We start from the raw sequence: 24,445 nt of genomic DNA, 5'->3' as shown, positions 1-24,445 counted from the left end.
TTCATTCAGACAGGCTCCACATTTGGTGCAAGTGGGTTTGACTACTGACGCGCTGGGACACTCTAGGCCCAATACTACGCCTCAAAGTTCCGTCACCAGTGGTGTGGAACACACACTCAAATCTATTACAATGGCATTAGCGGTCGGGAGTTGGCGAATTTCCAAAACAAATACACAGCAGTTTGTAATGCGGAGCAAACACGGAAGCTCACTGCCAACAAACTGCTCCACCTTGACCCACACAACTCCCAAACCAAGACGCTGCGTGGTGACGTTATCGGGCGCGCACGTTCGCGGCGGTGCAGCCAATGAGATTCCGAGTGAGAGTCCCACGGCAGGGAGCGAGGCGAGTGCGATTGCGACCCCGCCCCCTGAGAAAGGGGGTCAGATGTGGTGCTCGCGCCGGCGCTCCTTGCGCGGTGACAGTTGGATGGATCCCGCCGCTCGGGTGTTATGAATTAGGTTGCTGTGGGCTTCACCAAGGTGACACGGCGGTAGTGCGGTGTGATGACCCGTGGCCTGGCTTAAAACCTGGTCGTCGGGGCAACAAGCATCACGGAAGTAACGAGGAATCAGTCTCCGATGTCCCTGCGCCTTCTCGCTGGCAGCTCGGGATCGCCTCGAGGCAGTTCGGTAACTCAAGTCTCGTGTTTAAAGAATAATCGAGCCGCTTAAAATAGCGGTGAAAGACTGAGCAAACTGGCGCCGTGAAAGCGGCTTTCGAGGTACCTTCCCATCTTGTTTCTTCAGGCGGCGCATGGGTTTAATGTTTAAAAGGAATCGCGTTCGTAGCCAAATAGAAAGTGAAGCCGATGCATCGACGAGTCTGCAATCACCGGCGGCTCGACTGTTCAGTGTGTCGTCCAAATGATTTCATTTTGTTCAAACGCCCGCTGCTTCAGTGTGGGGTTATCGGTCACTCAGAGGTAGTAAGAACTGTCGATGCTGGAGTCAGAGATAACAGTGTGAAGGAACACAGAAGGCTCCCGACCCGGAGCCTCGACTTTCCTGTTCCTCTGATGCTGGGCCTGCTGTGTTCCTCCAGTTCCATACCGTGTTATCGCTGCTTCAGTTTCTTTTTGGTAGATAAGTTGACAGAAATAATCGGTTTTGGCAGCGACAGATGGATTGTAGCCGTCATCCAGGGGAGGACTAGTCGTTTGAGAGATTTGTTTGCCCGGGTATGGGGATACAAATAAAGAGAGTGTACCTTGCACAGTGTTGGGCCACTCGTTCCGGACAGTATATATTCAGTGAAGGTGTAGGTGTACGTAATGAGTGCCCGCTGGAAATGTGCAGAGCCTGATGTCAGTTCGTATGCAAAGCTAATTTGATGCCGCCTGTGCCGTTTTTGAGCCACACTTAGTTTAATGCGCTGCCTGACCTTGTGCGATATTTCTAGGGTCTATGGACTATTTGCATTTTATTTCCGTGTTTTATTTTAGTTATTGCTGTGATTCTGGGCATGTTAGTGTTTATTCTAGAGCTGTTTCATGTTACAAATGTCTGCTGGAAATAGTGGAGAAGATGCTGAAGTACTTTTTGCCCTTGTTTCCGAAGTACTTTTTTAATGAGTTACTACGAGCTATACACTCCTAGACCTGATACGGAAGTATTCCCGTTAGGAGTACAACATATCTGGTAGAGTCGATTGAGATTATGTAGTCAGTGTAGGATAATCTGTTGGGAGAGGAACAAGTAGAACGGTAGAAGTTCGTGAACAGGAGTCTGAACCCGCTCTAAGTTTTCGGGCAGCCATTCTCCTGCTTGAACTCCAGTGAGACTGCATTTCAGCAATGATGATTTAATTGGAATGCCTCCTGCTCAGCCTCCGAGCAGATTGAGACAGAATTGCTTCTGGCTGAGAAGGTGATGGTGGTATTGAATTATGCTGATTCCTTCCACGCTGGAGGATTTGAAATACCTCAAAAATCTTATTCACTTACCAAATGTGGGTCACTGAGGCTAACTCTACAATGAACTTTAATGTAATTTCATTTCTCTTGCTAGATAGAAACAAGCAGAACTTTGAGGGATGTCTGTAATTCTAGCAATGTGCACACATTTCTTACTGGGTTCTGCATGACAGGTCTGTCAGATACTGGAACTGAAACAGATTCCACTCGATGTCCAGCTGGTGTGTGATCATTAGCATTGCCACCAGGTATCTTAATGGACTGGCTGACTAGGTCAGCAAGTGCACTGGTAGCATTGCTAGAATGGGATCATGAATGGTGGTTTTACTAAAGATCTGTAGAGGTATTGTTACTCTGCAATCCCCTTTATATATTGTAATACACAATCATGATGGTGGCAGTATGAGCTTCTACTGAAGTATCCTGACATTGGATTGCTCTGCTTGCGCTGTGATGGATGTTGTGGCATCAGCCATCAAACATTGCATTGTTGGTGGAAAGGGGTTGGCTACTGCTTCCACACAGGAAAAGAGGGATCAAACTTTGCGAAAGCATCGTACTAATGTGGTACAGAACGCCCTGTGCAGCTTGACTAAGTGCCAGGTCTTTGGAAGAGTTTTCAATATGTTAACATTTGTTTTTATGTTGACATTAGCTACCTTACTTCAACTACAATATTGAATTCTTCAAACAAAACCATATGCTGTGGATGCTGGAAATCTGACATAAAAACAAAAACAAAATTTTGATGAAATTTGGCAGATCTGGAAGTGTTAATGGAAAGATTCTTGGCAGTGTGGAGGAGCAGAGGGATCTTGGGGTTCATGTCCACAGTTCCCTGAAAATTACCACCTGGGTGGATAAGAGTTGTTAAGATGGCGTATGGTCTGTTAGCTTTCATTAATAGAGGGATTGAGTTCAAGAGCTGTGAAGTTATGCTCCAGCTATACAAAAGTCTGGTTCGGCCACATCTGGAGCATTGTGTCCCGTTCTGGTTGCCTCATGGCAGGAAAGATGTGGAAGCGTTGGAAAAGATGCAGAGGAGATTTACCAGAATGTTGCCTGGAATGGAGGGAAGGTCTTATGAGGAAAGGTTGAGAGAGCTAGGACTTTTCTCTTTAGGATGAGAGGTGACTTGGTAGAGGTGTACAAAACAGAGGTATAGATAGAGTAAACAGCCAAAGACTTTTTCTTAGGGTGGAGGTAGCTATTATGAGGGGGCATACTTTTAAAGTGAGTGGAGGTAGATATAGGGGAGATGTCACTGTCTTTACTCAGTGTGGTAGAGGCGTGGAATGCATTGCTGGACAGGGTGGTGGAGTCGGCCTCATTAGGGGTATTTAGGCACATGGGTGATAGTATAAGGTAGGGGTGGAGGTTAGATAGAACTTCGGTTTAGGTAAAAGTTCATCACAGCATAGTAGGTCAGAGGGCCCTTACTGTGCTGAACTGTTCTATGTTCTATTGCAGCATGTATGGGAAGAGAAACATTTAACCTTTCGCATCCAGTATAACTTCAGAACTATAGAAGTCCTCATCTGAGGGTTCTGGTGAAAAGTGGTGATACTCTGGAGCATTTAAATTGAAAAACCTTGGTCTAATTAATTTAAAGTAATTAGCCATCGGCAAAGATAATCAGAAGAGCAGAACAATGCAAGCAAATTGCCAAATGTACTACTTCCTTGATGAAGAGGATAAGTGGCAAGTTGAATTTATCACAGGATTTGTTATTATAACAAAGAAGTGTCAGTAAACTGAACTGTTCTCTTAATGCCATGTACTCATTCTTGGTCCTCTGCTAGCAGCATAATAAATATATTAAAGTTGCCTTTTAACTTGTGATATTTTTCTCATGTAGACCCCAAAATAAGTCTAATCCATTTGTTAAGATGGCTTGACTTATGATTTGGAAGGCATTTTTTTAAGAAACAAACCATCATTTGGCAGTCCATGCCAATAATTATAAATAGAAAATGCTATTAACCTTTAATTGGTACAAATTGAATTCTGCTAAATCCAGTCCAGCTTATCTTTTCAGGTCAGAGGCATTGTTTGTTTACGTAGACCTGAGTATCTTGCTTTTGAGAGAATTGACTCACCAGCTGTATGTTTACCTTTTAGAATAACGTAACCTGGGAATGTAACAATAATATCACCCATGCTTTCTGCTGGATGCTTAACTTTTTCATGCATTTCTTCAGTCTTTCTGACTGTTAGTACTTGACGGCACCCAGTGAAGCTCCAACATTTAGAGTCTGAAGTGTTATTATTTACAACTCGTGATAACTGAAGACACAACAAAAAAGTCCACGAATATTAGAATTGAAGTCAATAATAGGTCAAGAATCAATTGTTTGTTGAAAGTAATTTCAAACTTCTTTTTACATTTTTGGAAATGTTTTTGTGATTTCATTCCAGGGCTCCAACGCTAATTTTATCTCTTGCCCTTTAGCCCTGGATTCCCCAACTAACAGAAATAGTACCTTTCTATCTATCCTCTCTGCTTGCCTTAATATTTTGAAAACTGTAATCAAATTACCTTTCATCAATTGATGCGTAAGTGAATTGGAATCTCATTCTACTCTACAGTATAAAAGCAAGTGATTGTCAAGTGAGCAGTTGCTACCAATTTGGTCAAACATGCTTTAGTTAATTGAATACTTTGTACAGTCTGAAACACAGTATTCTTCTAGCATTCTTATTACCTGTGACAGTTCTGTCCTCTCATTGGTTAGGTCGGCTATTGTCAGTGTGGCAAGTCCCAAATTTATTCGATTGCTTAGTTCAATCTGTAAAACTTACTTTGTACTCAGTACACAAATTTCAGAAAGACGCTTTTTTGGATCCACGATATAGTAAGAACTGTAGATGCTAGAGTCGGAGATAACAGTGTGGAGCTGGAGGAACACAGCTTTTGGATCCAAAATTGGCTTAATGGCAGGAGACAGAGGGTGGTGGTAGAAGGCTGTTTGTGTTACTGGATGTGTACCACAGGGATCAATGCTGTGTCCCATATTGTTCTTGATACATCTAAAATGATTTTAAATGAAAATGTAGAGGTGGTGATAAGTTTGAAGATAATGCCAAGATTGGCCAGGGTGGTTGACTGTAAGGAAAATGGCTATTTAGAAATGGATTGGTCAGATGGGCAGATCAGTGGCAGATTGAATTCAACCCTGTTAATTGTGAGGTGATGCATTTGGAAGAAGCAACAAGACAGGGGAGTATTCAATGAATGGCAGGGGACCAGGAAGCTCGAAGGATAAAAAATATCTTGGTGTGTTAGTCCGCAGGTGGCAGGCCTAGTTCATCGGGTTGTGAAGAGTGCCTATGGGACACTTGCTTTTATTAGTTAAGACATAGATTATAAGAATAGGGAGGTTATATTGAAGCTGTAGAGGACTTTGGTTAGGCCTCAGCTGGAGTACTGTGTGCAGTTCTAATCTCCACACTAGAGGTGTTCTGTGATTGCACTGGAGGGATTGCAGAGGAGATTCACCACAATGTTGCCTGGGATAGAGTGCTTTATTTTTTGAATGTTGACTGGATAAGCTTGGGTTATTTTCTTTGGAGAAGAGAAGGTTGAGGGGGCACCTGACAGATGTGGATAATATTATGAGGGCATTGATGGTGAAGTTCCCTTAAGTCAAAGAGTCAGTGACATAGGGACATGATTTTTAAGGTGAAAGGCAGGACATTTAGAGCTGATTTGAGGAAAACAGAGGTTGGTCGGGGTTGTGAATGCACTGCTTGGGAGAGTAGTTGAGGTGACTGACCTCGTATCTTTTAAAAAAAACACTTGAATGAGCACTTGAAATGTCATAATATGTCAGTGGGCCTAGTGCTGAAAAGTGGGCCTGGTGTAGATGTAGTATAGATTTGGCAGTGCAGACTTAATGAGGAGAGAAAAGTTCATCAATTACTTGGTAACTTTTCAAAGTTTGCCACTAAATTGGTTCTTTTATATTTAGTTATGGTACTTTTATGGATACTGTAAACAAATTTCATTAAAAAGTGATGCTCTGATGAAGGGTCTAGGCCTGAAACGTCAGCTTTTGTGCTCCTGAGATGCTGCTTGGCCTGCTGTGTTCATCCAGCTTCACACTTTGTTATCTTGGATTCTCCAGCATCTGCAGTTCCCATTATCTCTCTTCATTAAAAAGTGTCCTGCTAGTTCAATTTAGTAAGGTTTCAAAGAGTTAAAGTGCATGTGGAACATCTGCTGTAATGAGATTCACCACTACCTCAAAAAAGGAAGAAGATAGACGAAAATGACAATGCGTTGTAGTTGAGCTGTTTCAGTTTTTCTTTAAACACCTCGTTGGAGATGTGATACGTGCCTTTTTTCAATAAGAAATAATTTGTGCAGTTTTAGCAGCCTGTTGCAAAAAAAAACACTGAATCTATATAGGGTATATAAGCATAGGTACATTGGGATGTTGCTGGGAAATAGGAACTCCGCTTTGAGAAGCCACTTGAGATTCTAGGATTCTTTATACTGGAGAACAGCAAGCTAAAAGCACATTTTAAAATTATGAAGTTTTTGACCTGGATAGTTGTGTGTCAGTTTAAAATCTTCCAGAAGAGAAAATAGAAAGATAAGTTAATTTAGGTGAGGAAAGGGGATAATATTTTGAAGCATTTAGGATGCAGGGCTTTTGTCAATGGAAACTTAGTGTTGATGACATCACCACAATAGGTTGAAGACTTTCAATGCTGTGACCTTGTATATTCTGTGATTCTGACTGCTGCCTTTCATTGGAGCTCTAGTGCTGATCTAGATTAAACATGTGTCCTTATGTGGCAACAGTCTGGAAATTATTCAGATGTCACTTCTAACATCAGTTATAGTGTCAATACTTTTGAACTCATATATTAGGTTTATATGAGATCAGCTGCAATGGTTAAAAATAAATAGGAAAATGACATACTTTGGGTCAATTGTCATGTGATTTAGCCAAGCTGTGATGCAAATATCAACATGATTGATTTGGTGAGGATAGCCCAGTGGCTATGGCAAGTTGAATTCAGTGACTTTAGAGGTTTTATGGACAGGCATCAGAAAATAATTGACTGTCACTATTTAGTCATTTTAAAGAACATAGTTAACTGGTTTGCTCCTGGCCTCGAGGGAAAGGAATTGACCAATCTTAATGAGTCTGCTCCACAGGTTATCCCAGACTCGTGGGGCAATTAGCAGTAGGCATTTTTAAAATATTGCTGCATGAGGGTTACCTACATCCTATAATCAATTTTCTTTCCTTTTGGGAGTGGGTGCTGCACCATGATTTCCATACTTATTACATCATTCTTTCACCAATGTCATATACAATTTCAATATGATACCCCAACTCCTGTGTCAGTGGTCTGAGCAATGAAGGCAAGTGTGCTAAGCACCTTCTTAACTACCCTATCTACCTGTGACACAGCTTTCAGAGAACAATGTACCTGAACCCCAGGTCTCTCCGTTCAACACCCTCACTCAGTTGTTCAAACCAATATTGTTACTGGACTAAGACTTCAAACATCAGCTCTCATCCTCTCTCTGGCAGTGAGATACTCTGTACCTAAGATGATGCTGAGAGGTGACATTACCAGCTTTTCACTGCACTCATTCAAATGTAAGTGACAATAAAGCCTATTCTGATTTTACTTCTGTGAATGGGGGAAGGAAACATTTAATGCTTGAAATGGTGATTTACTGTCAGAGCAGATGCTCAAAAGGTTGTCCCATCTGAAGGTCAAAAGTGGGGATGTTTTCTGATCTTTGCTCAATGTGCAATATTCACAATTCCTCGTTATATTGAAACTGTCTGTAGCTGTATGCTCCAAGACCTTTATATCAATTAGGCCTCAATTAAATGGCATCTCAAGAAAGGGTGAATCTGACCATCACCCCTTGCCTTTCAGTGGTATTGCCATCATTGAACCGCATACCTGGGATTACCGTTGACCAGAAACTGGTGACTATTCGTTATACAGATTCCAGCTAGCTACAAAACCAAGTCATCGACTCTGGGGGCACAGGATCTGAAGACTCATATTTAATATAAGTACCACATCCCCCAGAGGTATGTCATAACATGTCAAAGATTAATTTAAAAAACATCTATTAAAGCAAGTCAGGGATTGGGAATCCGACACTGAGTACTTGCCTCCCAACTCCCTAAAGCTGCGCCTAGATGTAGTGTGAGAGCAAAGAAAAAGAAATACTGTGAGGATGCATAACATGAATGACACATCTTTGTTAATACGCTTTTATATCTGTGAATATAAATGCACCTTGACTCGTCACAAATCTGATCAACTGTCATTTTAGCTGTAGGATCTGGTTATTTGGCAGAGTTCAAGTCCGTCCTTGCATTCCAAGGAGGATAGAAGTTATAGTGACAAGGCATTACCCATCTCTGAAAAACATTCTGTAAAGCAGCAGATTTTAGATATCCTTCAACCTTTGTGGTCAAGTTTGCAGCCAAGACTTAACACTTCAATGAGGAGACCATGTGAGACCAAAGCTATTGTGAACACTTTTAATAGATTCTTGATTCCATTCATGTTCCACACTGTAAGTATTTATATGATCAGTGAATACACACTTCTGGGTGAAAATGTTCATTTTAGCTATGACTCCTATGGGTACATGCATTCAAAAATGGGTGATGTCCAGTGCTTCCTAACATCAAGTTCTGCCTCATAGCATATTGTTCTGATGTGAAAAACTGCTGTAAGCACAGCCTCTTGGAATGAGGCAGGAAATTAAGGATCATTAAGAATGTATGCACCATTGCAGATACCAGGGTTCCAAGCGCTGACCACCTAACACATGGCAGCAATGATCACAGACGTTGATTGGCCAAAACCCTTTCCTGTTAATTTATATGCATTATATTATGGACTCCCAACCGGACCTGGTGACCAGCTGGTGTCCTGCACCTGGGATAACCAGCGGTATCGGAAAATAGCACTACCTTGGCTGTAGTGTTAACGTAATCATGGAGAAAAGAGAAAAAGGGGTGTAACCCTTCATAAATTTCATTGGCAAATTCCTTGATACATTTGTAGTTTTAGGATTGGATGATTTCTCACAGGGTTCCAGTGAATAATTGTAACAGTCCAACCACAAAAATTAGGTGCTGATGTTAACTTGAAGGGCAGCCCCTTTTCCAGATTGCAAATCCTGCTGCAGCAGAAGCTACACTTTTTCAGCAGAGCCTGTGCTGTGCTTTAATCTTGAAGAAATGACAATGAAGTCAGTCGATTTTTTTTTTTTTTTTGTTTTTTTTAAATTTTTTTTTTAGCTATCCTCACCCTCCTTCACGTCCTGAGGGGACCTTTCTGAGCCTTTGTGTGGGATATACACATTTCTGCTATTCTTTGTGTCAAAATGTTTCTAATTTTTCTCAACTACCTCACCTGCCACTTCCTGCTACCAGCATAAGAAGATTCCGTCTATTTCTTTCAAATCCCAAAATATGTCAACTGAATTACTCCTTTTGCATTTGTACTACAGGGAATATAAGCTTAATTTATATCACCTTGTGTCAGATGTGGCATTGTTAATAGCTCTGTTGCTTCTGGTTCCTTACTGAAATCCAACTCCAGGCCTTGAGCAAAAAAAAGTCAATACTGACCTTGAGTGCAGTACTGGAGGAATGCTGAGCTATTGGAGATTCATCTGAAGTTCCATCTGACTATTCGGTTAAATGTAAAAGATCGCAGGGCACTATTTGGAGAAGAGGTTGGGAGTTGCCACTAGCCATTTAGTCAGTGGTTATCCCACATTCAACATCACAAGAAGCAGGTGCTGACGTTGTTTGTGGATGTTTTGCTTAAATTGGCAACTGTGGTTACAGCGGTGACTACACAATTTTCTTTGTTGAGAACTCACATCATTGCAGATATCTGGCATGCAATTTGGCCCATTTTTCAGATTTAGTACGTTATTTCTCACAGTAACAATCAGCATCAATTTATTAATCTAGATATGCATATCCTGTTTACCAGTACCTTTACAATTGAGCACGAGGGATCAAGCAGATGATACAGGCTGGGTTGCAAAGATGGTTGGGAGTTTAAGACACGCTAGCACAGAGCAGATTGCACATGGCGAAAGACAAAAGTGGCAACCAGCCACCCCGAAGAAAGTGTTTTTATTTCTCTATTCATTTGTGGGATGTGGACATTGCTGGCTGGTTAGTGTTTCTTGCCCATCCCTAATTGCCCTTGAGAAGGTGGTGGTGAGCTGCATTCTTGAATTGCTGCTGTCCACCTGCTGTAGGTTGACCACAATGCCATTGGGGAGGGAAGTCCAGAATTTTGACCCAGCAACAGTGAAGGAATGGTAATTATATTTCCAGTTCAGGATGGTGAGTGGCTTGGAGGGGAATTTGGAAGTGGTGGTGTTCCCATATGCCTGCTGCTGTTGTCCTTCTAGATGGAAGTGGTCATGGGTTTGGAAAGTGCTGACTGAGGATCTTTTGGTGAATTTCTGCATCTTGTAGATAGTACACAATGCTGCATTGGCGGTGGAGAGAGTGAATGTTTGTGGATGTAGCGCCAATCAAACGGGCAGCTTTTGTCATGGACTATGTCAAGCTCCTTGGATTGTTGGGGCTGCATTCATCCAGGCTCGTGGGGAGTTTTCCATCAGAACCCTGACTTGTGCCTTTGTAGATGATGGTCAGGCTTTGAGGAGTCAGGAAGTGAGTTACTTGCTGTAGTATTCCTTGCTTTTGGCCTGCTGTTGTCATCACTGTTTATGTGGTGAGTCTAATGAGTTTCTAGTCAATGATAACCCCCAAGATGTTGATAGTGGGGGATTCAATGATAGTAAAACCATTGAATGTCAAGGGACGGTGGTTAGATTGTTTGTTTCTATGTGATGGATTGGTACAGTGACATATACTTGACATTATAAGATGACTCCCATTCTTGGAAAGTTTATCTAAACCTTAAAATATGACTTGTATGCTGACATCTACAATACTCAATTGATCGTAAAGTGCTTTGTGAAATCTGCTCATGAAATGCACTATGTAAATGCACGTCTTTCCTGGTTGTTTTCGTATGATTGCACTTCATAATTTAACCAGCTATAGACCTGATGTATTCTGGCATATTTGCAGCACATTCTTACTATACAATGTTCTGTCTCTAAGGTATTAGCACAGCACGGTTCTGGGTATGTTATCCCCTGCATCAGAGGTATTTGGGGATGGGCAATGAATTCTAGCATAGGTTGGAACGCTTTCATCCTGAATGAATATAAAGTGGCTTAACTAAGGCTTTTATGTAGCTGGAGGAAAACTTCTTTTCTTTTACATTCAAACCATCTTGTTTTAAAGACTCCCTTAGCTTTTTCACTTTTTTCTGAAGCATGTCTTGAAGAAGTCATCATGTTAACTGTTTCTCTCTTCCCCAGGTACTGGCAGATCTGCTGAGTTTCTTCAGCACTTTGTTTTCATTTCAGAAATTCAATATCTACGGTATTTTGCTTTTATTCCCTGGCAAATATTCTCTTGCTTTAAGAACCATTAAAAGAAAAAAATCAAACATTTGATTGGCTATGACATTTGAAAAATTTCCCTATAATGAACTATGTCTGTAATCTGTTCATGGTGACACTTTTTTTTTTGTTCTTTTCTCCCTCCAGCATATTACTGCGAGGAAATGGCAATTTCACGATCTGTAATTTCGCTGCTCATGTTTTGTTGTGGGTTGGGCTTAGGATTCATCATATGCAGACTAGCAATTAGTGCAATAAAAAAAGAAGCACCTCAGCACAGTCATCTGATTTTCAATGACCCTCATGGCCACTTGGAAGACTCTCACCATCACCAACATCATCAAAACCTTCAAGGAGAGATGAACTTCAATGCTGACGTCAGTCAACATAAAGGTACCCTTTAAATTTAATGTGATACTCTGGGTGGTGTTTCATAGACATTTGAAGCCTGATAGAATATGCATTGATGTGTAATGGAGAAAGCGACCAAAGGTGTAACTTTTCCTTCTAGAAGAAGGCGCATGTACAGAGTGAGCTGCTAGAGGAAGTGATGGTGGCTTGTGTAATTACAGCATTTAAAAGGCATCTGGCTGAGTAGCTGAATAGGAAAGGTTGAAAGGCATACAGAACAAATGCGGCAAATGTGACTCAATTAATTTCGGGTATGTGGACAACATGGATAAGTTGGACTGAAGGGTCTGTTTCAATGTTGTATGACTCTGACTTCATGTATGCTGAACCTGCTATTAGCAACAGTTTTGAAAACGACTAACATTCGTTGTGTCTCTTTCGTGGCAAATTCACGTATCTGTTGCTAGTTTCGTTAAGAACATTTTTGATAACGAATAGCATAAAAGCTCCTTAAAATATCCTTCAATTCCTTGCTAATCCTTTTATCAATTATTTTAAGTACCTATGAGGGGACTGCTACCAGTTAAGCAAAATAGGTCCTTCATCCATTCAGTTAAGTGTCAAACAACAACACACCATACTGTCTTTCTGTTTTAAGCTAAAAATATCCTGCCCTCAGACACCCTTGTAAGCCTCCACTGTACTTTCTCCAGTGAGTTTGCATGCTCCCTGTAATGCAGTGACAAGCAGCACTGAAACCATCTATTCTAAATCACTCATGCCGTATAATGCTTTATTCTCTAACGGAAACTGCAGAGCTTATTTTATCAAAAGCACTAAGACATTGAATGCAAGCTACCTGTAATAATCATTGGCTGAACCATTGATTGTGTGTTAGTCTACTTCCATTAATGTTGACACTGAATAATCAGAAGTCTTTAGTTCAAATTTTTTCGCCTTTCCCAGTTGGAAAAGAATAGCAATTTGCTAGCAGGAGAAGGGTAAACGCCAGGTATTAATGGAACATCTACATAAACTATAATTTCATTGTTCTAGATTAGAGAGAGTTTGCCTGAAACAATATAGATGCAGAATATTCTGAATGTTTACAGTTGATATTTTAAACAAATTCTCTTGGATAACATTTTGTTAATGATCTTAAATAATGCATATACTTTCTATAATACAGATGAAAACAGAAGTGTTGCAGATGAGCTATATAAAACAGTGCGAATCCTGTGCTGGGTGATGACTGGGCCCCAGAACCTTGCCACAAAGACCAAACATGTCAAAGCTACATGGAGCAAAAAATGTAACGTCGTGCTTTTCATGAGCTCTGAAGAAGATAAAGATTTCCCTACAGTGGGACTGGGTGTTAAAGAAGGCAGGGACCAATTATATTGGAAAACTATTAAAGCTTTTCAGTATGTTCATGAACATCACTTGAATGATGCTGATTGGTTTATGAAAGCAGATGATGACACTTACGTGGTGGTTGACAATTTGCGTTGGCTGCTATCAAAGTACTCTCCTGACCAACCGATATTCTTTGGCAGAAAATTCAAACCATATGTTAAGCAAGGATACATGAGTGGTGGAGCTGGATATGTGTTGAGCAAGGAAGCACTAAAAAGATTTGTTGATGCCTTTAAGACGGGGAAGTGCACTCATTTTACATCTACTGAAGATTTGGCTATGGGGAGATGTATGGAGACTGTTAACGTAGAAGCTGGTGATTCCAGGGATACAAATAAAAGAGAAACATTTCATCCCTTTCCACCGGAACATCACTTATCAAAAAGTTACCTACCCAAAACCTTCTGGTACTGGAACTATTGCTTTTACCCTGCAAAAGAGGTAAGCCATCAGAAATAGATGATTCATTATCTTTCTTGAACACGTTGGCCCAAAACAGGTTGTATAATTCACAGGGAGAATGATAAACAAATGTAATTTAGTTCACTGTACTTCAAGTTACACTGCTTTAAGATTCATTTAAGAGACAATGATATTTATTAAGCCATCCGTGCTCACAATGACCCAAACACAATAGAATTTGTTTCCACATCATAAGTGGAAAGAAAGAAACTCTAAGCCATGTCTTAATCTGGAAATTGTGTCTATTGTTCTGTATTTTTTTTGGTTACAAATATTGAGAACTCAGTAGCTTGTAAGGTACCCATGAATTGAGTTTAAATCTGATAAGTGAGCATTTTTTCTTCCTTATTCTTTCAAAAATGAGGTCCTTTGAGCTCCCCACTGTACCTAATGTGTGCAGTGTTTTTGCAAGTTATCTGCTATTAATTGTATTGTTTAAGTACTGCAATTCATTACTATCAATTGTGACCATTTTAACAAAACATACTACTCAACTATTATGAACATATTCTGCAGGGATTCAGGCAATATTGTATTTGAGATACTTGTGGTTTTTTTAAATAACTGAGTAAGTTTTGAGGGACATGAAACCGTATGACTAAGCAATGCGAGGACTTGGATCAGTGGTTCGATTATGAGGAATAATTGAGAGTGAAGGGGAGGTGGTGTGATTGTGGAAGTGGAGAATACTTCCAGTGTAAGTTACCAGTCCCTGGAACTAGTTATTACTGGGCAAACCACCCTGGACAATGAGTGTGTGTCAGCTTTTGACCACATCTTGAGAAACCATGATTAACTTGGCTCTGACTCTGCCTGAAGCATCTTGTTAATCCTGTTCATTACAGACATCAATGACCTAGTCCTTTAACCTAACTCAGTGGTGTATTTGGAAAGAAAGAAAAACATTGCATTCATAAAGAACATTTTACAGCCTCTGGATTTCAAGTGTGCTTTAAATACTTCTGCAGGAATTAAAGGGTATATTGTGTAGAAAACTGAGTTGCAGTCACAATTGATCAACTGTGACCTCATCAAACAAAATGTCTATGTTCAAAGTAACCAGTGTTGTATATAGGGGTAACATGACGGTCCGTTTAACAAATTTGTGTAGGCAACAGTGCAAAGTTTCTATATCACTTTTTTTTTAAAAACAATATGGGTTGAGAAATATTGACCCATAGGCACTGGGAAGAAATCCCTGTGATCTTTGAAATGAGTTCTTTGGATCATTTACATGCATCTGGTCCCTCTGTTTTGATGTTTCTCTTAAAGACAGAAATGCTATATTGCTATATGATTTGAAGGTAGAACTTGTAGGATGTGGGTGTCGCTGGCTGGCCAGTGTTTATTGTCCATCACTAGTTGCCGTTGAGAAGATGGTGATGCGTTGCCTTCTTGAACTGTTACAGTTAATGTACAAGGGCACACCTACAATGCACTTTTGGCGGAGGGGGTGGGGGAACATAAATCCAAGATTTTGACCCAGCCACAGTGGAGTGATATGTTTTCAAATCAGCACAGTGAGCGACTTGGAGTGGAGCTTAAAGGTGATGTTCCCATGTATCTGACTTCATCCTTCTAGATGAAAGTGGTCGTGGATTTAGAAGGTGCTATCAAGTGCATCTTGTAGATAAAAGACACGGCTGCTACTGAGCATTGATGGAGGGATTGCTGTTTTATATTCCAATGAACCCTATATCTTTTTCCCCTTAAGAGGTTTCAAGAAGTTGATCTTACTGTTTCTGATTCCCTTCAGAGTCGTGTTCATTTTGTCTGCACTTCCTGATCTGAAGTGTGAGCGTATTCCGCACGCTCAACTTTATTTTGTTTTAAAAGGGTTGCACTTTACCACAACTGAGATATTAAACAACTTTTACTACTTTCCCATCCAATCAATTAGTTCAGTTGTTCCTTAACTTCAAAGTCTGTTTTCTAAATATGCCGAGAAGTGCAAATCTGGCTGCTTCTCTATCCCCCAACTGCTACTTTTGAGCTGCAGTAATCTGAAAAAGAATTCTCTTCTCTTGTTTCCTACATGATTCTACTGCAGATAGTGCTAAGTAATGTGGAGAAATGGCATTTTCCCTGGGCACATTAGGAATCCAGTGGGATGGACCTCTATGAATGTGTCTATGTTCACTGGAAGTCAGGTTGCGTGTTTATATTTAGAAATATTCAAGACTGAACAAACACATGGTGCAGATCTCCTTTTAAGTAGAAAGAGAAGTGTAGTGCTGATTGTGAAACAATCTGGTAGTGTGTGGTTCAACTTTGAACAGAGTATTTTCTTGACTTAATCTTTATCATTTGAAAGGAACTCCATCTCTGTCAGGTATTGGTTTAAACTATATCTAATGTTGTCTCTTTTTAATCCATAAAGAGCAAACCTGAATCAGGATCACATTGCTCCCACTCATGTTTTGATGTTAATGATGGTACAAATGTCACTTTGTTATGATAGAGTGTCGTAGTTAAATGTAAGGGTACAATGGCCACTTTATACAGGTAAAATAGTGACAGCTATGAAGTATCACAGTGACTTAGATTACGAACTGGTAAATATCGAAAATCAGGTACACCAGAAATTATGGGTGAGGCTTTTGAGAATAATGGAGTTGCAGTCTATATTTATATTTTGCTCATTACTGGGAATTTTTTTTATACAAATCCCTGTTCCCTATGGCTATGTCCTTTTGTACAAGGCACTTTTCTATCATTAATTGTTAAACAGCATTAAAAAAATTTCAGCGGCATGCTAGTGAAAATATTCGAGATTGTGAAAGCCAATCTTAAAGCAGAAACCAACTACGTACTTGCTTTGAAACAAATTAAAAGGTAGCAGCTTCTAAAGAGTGCTGCAATAAAAATCCTCAGTATAAATTGAATTGTTAGTTGTGGGTGGAGGTAATATATTCTGGCCCCTGCAATCCACACCAGTTGCAGAAATCCTCGATTGCTCCAGTGGAAATGGTGTGTTCCGTCTCCTGGCAAATGAGCAGCTGCAGAGAGGGAATATGTAGATAGAGGCATTTCGCACGCTTGCCTTCATTGCTCACTCCCTTGAATATTGGAGTTGGGAAGTCATTGTTGAGGTTGTAGAGAACGTTGGTAAGACCTCTCCTGGAAGACTGTGTCCAGTTCTGCTTGTCCAATTATAGGAAAGAAATTATTAAGCTGAAGGGGTCCAAAAGATATTTACCAGGATGTTCAGTGGAATGGAAGGTTTTGAGTTATAAAGTTTAAACTGGAGTGCAGGAAGTTCAGAAGTGACCTGATAGAAGTTTATAAAATAGTGACGGGCATAGATAGAGTTAAAATAGTTGTCTTTTCCCTAGGATTGAGTGGTGGCATGTTTCAACGCCAGGCAGGCAGATTTTAAAATATGTTTCTCCTCTCAGCTTAACAGACATGAGGGGCAGGTTATTTTTCCCCAAGAGGATGGTTTGCGTGCTAAATGAATGAACTTCCTGAGGAAGTAGTGAATGTGAATACAATTATCATCTTTAAAAGACATTTTGGATAAGTACATGAATAGGAAAGGTTCAGAGGGATATGGGCCAGGAGTAGGCAGGTGGGACTAGTTCAGTTTGGGGTTACATTCAGCATGGACTGGTTGGACTGAAGGGTCTGTTTCTTATATATGACTCTATAACCGGCAGTTGAGCCAAACGCCTCCACCGCAAATACTGCTGCCCGAGCCGGTTTATGGCCACTGAGGGGAGACCAGGGAACAGACTCATAAGAACATCCTCCGATCTGCCTGTCCACACCTCCTCATCCCCTGCATCCTCACCAGGATGTAAAAGGTCAACAGCAAGGAGCTTAAATTTCCAATAAAATGATTAACCGGTGTAATTGGTATTGAAATCTATTACAACCAGTGTGCACTATGCACTCATTCCTCAAGGTTCAAAAACTACTGGTAACCTATAAGACTGTGAACCATCTTAACCATGAATAGGACCGCTATGTGCAACACCCTCTGTCATTTTGATGGAAAAGCAAGTACTCTCTCAAAGCCACCTTCCCACTCTTGCTGTCTATGGACAACAGGATGGAGCACGATATGGTGAGTCAGTTATCTTGACAAGGTTTCTCAGCTTAGTCTTACTGTGACCAGCGGGCAAAACAGTCGGAATCATTGATTGCTAGTTTCTTATTAGGAAGATGGTAGAGTTTGTGCTGTAGATCAAATGAGAAGTTCTTTAACATGAATCTATTGTGTGAACCTTGTTTAAAAATTTAGCACTGGATTTATGGATTTGAGTGTTTGTTTTTTTTTGCTAATGTGGTTTGTTTTCTTTTCAGGGACCCGAATGTTGCTCTGATCTGGCAGTATCATTTCACTATATTGATTCCAAGACCATGTACTATTTGGAATACATGACTTACCATCTCCGACCATATGGCTACAAGTTTCGGTATAATCCAGATTCTCTCCCAAAAAAGTTGGAGTAGAGAAAATGAACTGCTGCAACAATACCGTTAGACACAGAAATGAAGAAATTGTAAAAATGCAAATATTTCAAATGAATGAAGATTTTGATTATCAAAAATATTTTGGAATTTCTCTCAATGCAAGTTTTACAAAACAACAGAACTATATGTAAGTTTATAATTCACATGAATGAAAGTTAATAGTTGATGACATCAGTTGGATAATTTTATTTTGAGTGTATTTTCTCTCTTACGACTGACTTCAACTAACTAACAAAAAGATTTGCAACGAACCATTTATAGCTCTCTCAAAACTTAGTCGAAAATACACTACCTTGTATCTTGGTTTAGTTAGAGATAACTCATTTAATTTCCAGTCTTAGCTGGGGAAGTTCAATATCTCCTCAATCAGCTTCAGTTTTGCTGGGCTAGGATAGAGGAAAAATCATTTGAGTTTCTGTTTCTCACTATTTCACATTTCCTGCTCTGGAAAAAAATACATAAACATTTTTATAAATAACATGAGGCAGTGACATTCATAGGTGAGGAACTCCTCAATCGTAGGAACTGCTGTATCACCTAAATGGCCATTTTGGAAAAATATGGGAGAGTTGGTATCATTCCAGAGCTGTAAGACTTAAGCCAGAAGGACTAATAAAGAGTAGAATTGAAGATGGAGCCATTTTTAAAAGAAAAACCTTACCATTGCGTGTGGTGTCCAGGTGGTGTTTTAATGATTATGCTTACATCATTGATAAGTCCTTTTTTTTTGTTTTAAAAATTTGGAATTAAACCTGGGCTAAATTTAAACTTCAGTGGTAATAAATGTAAAATGAGCTGCCAACTTGCTATCACCCATTTTACACTGGACACACAAAGTCAGGGTTATCCTCAAATGAACCTTGTTTTTGAGCCTTTGTACCTCTGGCTCTTTGGCAGGGTTGTTCAAGAAGAATTTTTCCTCTTCTTTCTTTTTCCTGTAGCCTTGCATTCCCTTGTTTTATGTTTTTAAATGTCAAACTTGTAGCAGGTGTTATATTCAGCTTAATTGTGTTGTGGAATTGCGTCTCTAGCTTGAGTGCCTTGAAGAATTCATGCTTGACTTTATGGTATTGAAAGAAGCCATTTTGCCTGTCTACGTAATTTTTTTATGACATGAGCTACCTTGTCTAATTCCACATTTCTTTCAGATTTTATGCCCTTCTAGCATTCCTGTATGTTCCTACACTGGGTAACTAATTTTAAATGGCTTGATAGACTCTGCTTCCATGTGGATATATGACAGAATTAAAAATTCTAACCTTGCTCGTCAATTTGACTTTAGTGCCACACATTGGACAATTTTATTTTTGAAACAACTTGTCATGTAAGTATGTAATCTGCAAATCTACTTTGATTGCTCAATTAAAATTTGCAGATTTTCTATTTTTAAAATTGTACTCCTTGTTCAGCAATTTGATTTGGACTTAAAAAGGATTGAAATTTAGGAAATAGTAAGGACTGTTGATGCTGGAAGCCAGAGGCAATAACTGTGGAGCTGGACAAACACAGCAGGTCAGGTAGCATCAGACGAGCAGGAATGTCAACGTTTTGGGCTGAAACCCTCTGTCAGATCTGGGGAGGGGGAGGGGATCGCAGATATAAATGGAAGGGAGTGGGGCTGGGGAAAGGTAGGTGGGATGATGGTTGCATGAAAGGGGTTATAGTGATTGGTCAGTGGGAGGGTAGAGTGGATCGGTGAGTGGGAAGGTGGACAGGTCAGGGAGTTAGGACATAGGATAAGGCTGTAGATGGAGGGATTTTGAAGGTGGTGAGATCAATATTTGGGGCTAAGAGCTATATCCTCCCCAGACGAAATATCAGATCTTCCTCCAGTTCACGTCTAGCCTGACTCTGACAGTGGAGGAGGCCAAGGATGGGCATGTTGCCAGGGGAGGAGAAATTAAAATGGATGGCAACTGGAAGGTCAAGTTGGTTGATGCATGCTGAGCGCAGATGCTCTGTGAACTGGCCCACGAGTCTGTTTGTCTCTCCGATATAGAGAAGACCGCATTGGATGCAATAAATCAGGTTGGTTGAGATGCAGGTGAATCTGCTGGATCTTGAAGGATTGTTTGGACCCTTGGACGGACGTGAATGGGGAGGTCTGGTGGTAGGTGTTGCATCTGTTGAGTTTGCAGGGAAAGGTACCAGATATGGTGCAGAGGTTGGTGGCAAGTGTAGAGCTGATGAGAGAGCCACAAAGTCTACTGTCTCTGCAGAGAGTGGACATGGGTGGGGAAGGAAATATCTTTCTGGTGGAGAGATCTGATTGTAGGTGATGGAAATGCCTGAGGATGATGTGTTGGATTTAGAAGTTGATGGGGTCCTTATTGTTGGTTTAAGGGAAGAAATGGGGGAGATATGGTTGAGGGCATCCTTAATTACGGAGGAGGGGAAACCACTATCTCTAAAGTAGGAGAATATCTGGAATGTCCTGGAATGGAACACCTCATCCTGGGAGCTGATGCAGCAATGGAGAGTATGGGATGGCATTTTTGCAGGAGAGTGGGTGAGATGTGGTGTAATCGAGGTAGTTGTGGGAGTTAGTGGGTTTGAAATGAATGTCAGTGGTGAAATGGTTTCTGGCAGTGGAGACAGTGTCTAGGAAGGGGAGGGAGGTGTCAGAAATGGTTCACGTGAATTTGAGGGCAGGGTAGAAGGTATTGGCAAAGTTGATGAACTACTTGAGCTCCTCCATACAGTCATCGATATAATGGAGAAAGAGGTGAGGGGTCCTGCTGGTGTATTTGTGGAAGAGGGACTGTTCCACAAAGCCTACAAAGAGGCAGACATAACTTTAGGCCCATGTGGGTGCCCATGGCCACTGCTTGGGAAGTAGGAAGAATTGAAGGAAAAACTGTTGAGGGTGAGGACCAGACTGCCAAGTGAATGAGAGTGTCAGTGAAGGGGGACTGATTGGACCTATGGGAGAGGAAGCAGAGGGCTTCTAGACCATCCTTATGGTGTAAAAGGACTGTATGTGCAGAGTTTTATTTTAAATTTATTCACAGAATGTGGGCATCGCTGGCTAGGCCAGCATTTATTGCCCATCCCCAATTGCCCAGAGGGCAGTTAAGAGTCAACCACGCTGCTGTGGGTCTGGAGTCACATGTAGGCCAGACCAGGTATGGATGGCAGTTTCCTAAAGGACATTAGTGAATCTGATGGGTTTTCCCAACAATGGATTCACAGTCATCATTTGATCTTTAATTCCAGATTTTGTTTTAATTGAATTCAAATTCCACCATTTTCCAATGGCAGGATTTGAGCTCTGGTCCCTACTACATTGTCTGGGTCTCTGGATTAACAGTCCACTCGGCCATTGCCTTCCCTGTGAAGATGAGGTATCAGGATCCGAAGAATTGAAAGTTTTGGAAAAGGTGGAGGATGCGGGTTGTTTCACGAATGTAGGTGGGAAGTTCCTGAACCAAAGGGGAACGAATGGAGGCAAGGTAGGAGGAGACAAGTTTGGCAGGGCAGGAGCAGGCAGAGACAGTGGGTTGACCAGGACAGTTGGGTTTACGGATTTTGGATAGGAGATAATTTCCCAATCCTGCATCGCCAGTTTCTGTCAGGATGGAGGCTGTGAACGGGCAATCTCCTGAGGTGATTAGGTTGTGGATGATCTGCGAGATGATGGCTTGGTGTTCGGAGGTTGTGTGATGATCGAGGCGTTAGTAGGGGGAGGTGTTAGTGAGTTCGCATCTGGCCTCAGTGATGTAGAAGTCAGTTTGCTGGCTACTACAGCGCTCCCCATTATCAGCAGGTTTAGTAGTGAGGTTGGGGTTGGAACAAAGGGAAATGAGGGCTGTACATTCCAATGGGGAGATGTTGGAGTCAGTGAAAGGTGTGGAGAGGTCCAAGCAATTGATGTTTTGGCAGCAGTTTGAGATAGAGGACGAGAGCAGGTAGGATGAACATGTGATGATGAGGATTTAAGTTTGCATACCAGTTGATGAATAACTCATTGAATCGAAATTGTGGTTCATGTTCTTTTGTCTAAAAGGAAACCTATACAGTTTATAAGTAACAGATTGATGTGAAAAGCACCCTGATGTCAAAGCCACTTGAATCACGATATAAACTAATGGTTTGAGCTGGAAATTAACACTGGCCCTGATGTTTCAATTCTCACTGAAAAGGAGTGTCTTTTACATTTTGTGCACTGCTTGAATATGAAAGTTCAGGGAAAATATTTTACTTTTTCAATAATTGGTTACTGTTTTTACACATATTATGGAGATGACTAATTAATTTTAAATTAATGTGTTTGATTTTGCTAGAATTGGCAAATGTGATATGAAATGTTTTGGAGTAACAGTGTATTTGCTGTGCACCATGCATATTTTAAGCTGAATATAAAAAATATTCTTTATGTTGCATACTTATTTAATATACTGTACATGCACATTGGGAGCTGAATTAATGACTTTGTTCAATATCACTGCACAGTTCATTAATCCCTGCATTTGCAGTCGCCACAATAGCCTGAAGTACCCTCACAGCTAAAACATTCAATCCTTATGGCATCACTGCCAGCGACATCACTGAACTTGTAAAATAGTTTCATATTCCAGGTTTCTTTCATGTAAAAGCTTGGTGCCCCTGAAAGAATTAGAAAATTATTGATCTGGAGATCCATTCAGGAAGAGCTGTTACTCACCGCATCCCTTGCTGCCCCACTGAGTGAACTGGAGAGCTAGGCAGCAAGGAATGTGACTGGCAGGACAGCAAGGGGACACACATTGGGGCCGTCAAGGGAATAGTCATTTATGAGGGGAGCGGCTGGGATACAGCCAGTGATGAGGAAGTCAATCAATGAGACAGTGAGGGAGAGGCAGCAACATGGTCACGTTTCGTTCTGTTTTGCAACCAGTGCATTATTTCTGGTTTTGGTTCCAATGTGGTGTAGATGCGTACTGATAACATCAAGGACACTGACTTCCTGTTTGAATGCATCGGCCAGAGATGTACTGTTTTATCAATTGATGCCTACTGGATCAATTGGCCTTTCCCATACTTTACTACCCTCTTGGATAAGATTATGCCACAAGGCAAATTAATGGTTTTTGTGGCACAGTGGTAGTGCCCCTACACCTGGACTTGAAGGCCTGGGTTCAAGTCCCACCTGCTCCAGAAGCCTGTAATAATGTCTGAATAGATTGATTGGGAAAATTAGTCAACAAACGAAACCTAAAGAACAAATGAGAATTGAGTGTTGGACTAACAAATCTACATTAGTTCATGACTTTATAAATATAAAGAGTTTTATGTTTAGTTCTGCTGTTGAAGTGTTTTAAAGGTGATGCAAGACAATTTGGAGTTCCATTAACTAAAATGTTCAAATTTGGACTTTCAAATATCAATTTTTATTTAACTACACTTTTAACGACTTGTTACAATGGTCTGTTCCAGCCTCCTGATTTATTTTGGATATGAATAAATCATCCCATACCATACTGAAACTGCTAGTACCTTGTTTGTCTGTACAAGTGCTTGAAATTATGCTGCTAAATACTAGACATAATAGTGAATGCATTAATTTGAAATTTCTCAGATCTTTACAGGAAACTTAATTCATTGATTTTTTTTCTTTTAAAAACATATATAGAGAGAGCAGAAGAGTGAAACTAGGTATTGATTCATTACCCATACTACTGTCATAACAGCATTGGGGGTGTCCCTACACTTAAAGGATTGCAGTGGTTCAAGAAGACAGCTCACTACCACCTTCTAAAGGGCAATTAGGGATAGCCAATAAATGGTGGCTTTGTCAGCAATGCTCAAATTCCATGAAAGAATTTTTTGAAAAAAATCAAGATCTCTTTTTGACATAGAAGCCAGTTTGAGTTTTTCCCATTAAAACTTGGCATACTTTAAATTTAAAGTTCCCCAAGGATACTATTTTAGTGGTCGAGGATTCAATTACAGAAATGTACAATGTTAAAATATTGTACAATATTAAGCACTTGTAAAACAAAGGCAAATTACTTTGCATGTGATGTTTGCCTGTTTTCTTAAGAACAATTTAATTTATTTAATATTTGGACTTGTTGCTTTAAAACCAAATGAGCAAAATATAGTAAATAAAAACCAAAAGAACTGCGGATGCTGTAAATCAGGAACCAAAACAGAAGTTGCAGGAAAAGTTCAGTAGGTCTGACAGCATCTGAAGAAAATCTCAAAACTGAGGAAGGGTCACTGAACCCGAAATGTTAACTCTGATTTTTCTTTTCTTCACAGATACTGCCAGACCTGTTGAGCCTTTCTGGCAGCATTCTGTTTTTGTGTTATTGAGCAAAATATAGTGTAATCA

General features: G+C 40.5%; 1 protein-coding gene across 2 annotated transcripts; it reads left to right on the top strand.

Annotated features, from left to right (window-relative positions):
• The first annotated feature begins 371 nt into the window (after positions 1-371).
• LOC125448212 (glycoprotein-N-acetylgalactosamine 3-beta-galactosyltransferase 1-like) lies at positions 372-22,504 on the top strand. 2 transcript variants are annotated; one of them, XM_048523337.2, is made up of 5 exons: positions 372-725; positions 7,827-7,987; positions 11,569-11,814; positions 12,962-13,629; positions 17,959-22,504. In XM_048523337.2, exons 3-5 carry the CDS (start codon positions 11,586-11,588, stop codon positions 18,106-18,108), a joined length of 1,047 nt encoding a protein of 348 aa, XP_048379294.1. In that variant the 5' UTR covers positions 372-725; positions 7,827-7,987; positions 11,569-11,585; the 3' UTR covers positions 18,109-22,504. The 2 variants fall into 2 exon arrangements, with proteins under 2 accessions (XP_048379294.1, XP_048379286.1); XM_048523329.2 differs by lacking the exon at positions 7,827-7,987.
• Positions 22,505-24,445: the final 1,941 nt, after the last annotated feature.

Source organism: Stegostoma tigrinum, chromosome 2, assembly GCF_030684315.1.
Source record: "Stegostoma tigrinum isolate sSteTig4 chromosome 2, sSteTig4.hap1, whole genome shotgun sequence".
NCBI classification, from domain to species: domain Eukaryota; kingdom Metazoa; phylum Chordata; class Chondrichthyes; order Orectolobiformes; family Stegostomatidae; genus Stegostoma; species Stegostoma tigrinum.
This window is presented reverse-complemented; position numbering and strand designations above follow the sequence as displayed.

Excerpts from the sequence above, each read along its gene's own strand:
- LOC125448212 (XM_048523329.2), top strand. The coding sequence starts at position 11,586 with ATGGCAATTTCACGATCTGTAATTTCGCTGCTCATGTTTTGTTGTGGG. Across the intron at positions 11,815-12,961 it reads TGACGTCAGTCAACATAAAG|ATGAAAACAGAAGTGTTGCA; the intron begins GTACCCTTTAAA and ends TCTATAATACAG. Across the intron at positions 13,630-17,958 it reads GCTTTTACCCTGCAAAAGAG|GGACCCGAATGTTGCTCTGA; the intron begins GTAAGCCATCAG and ends TTTTCTTTTCAG.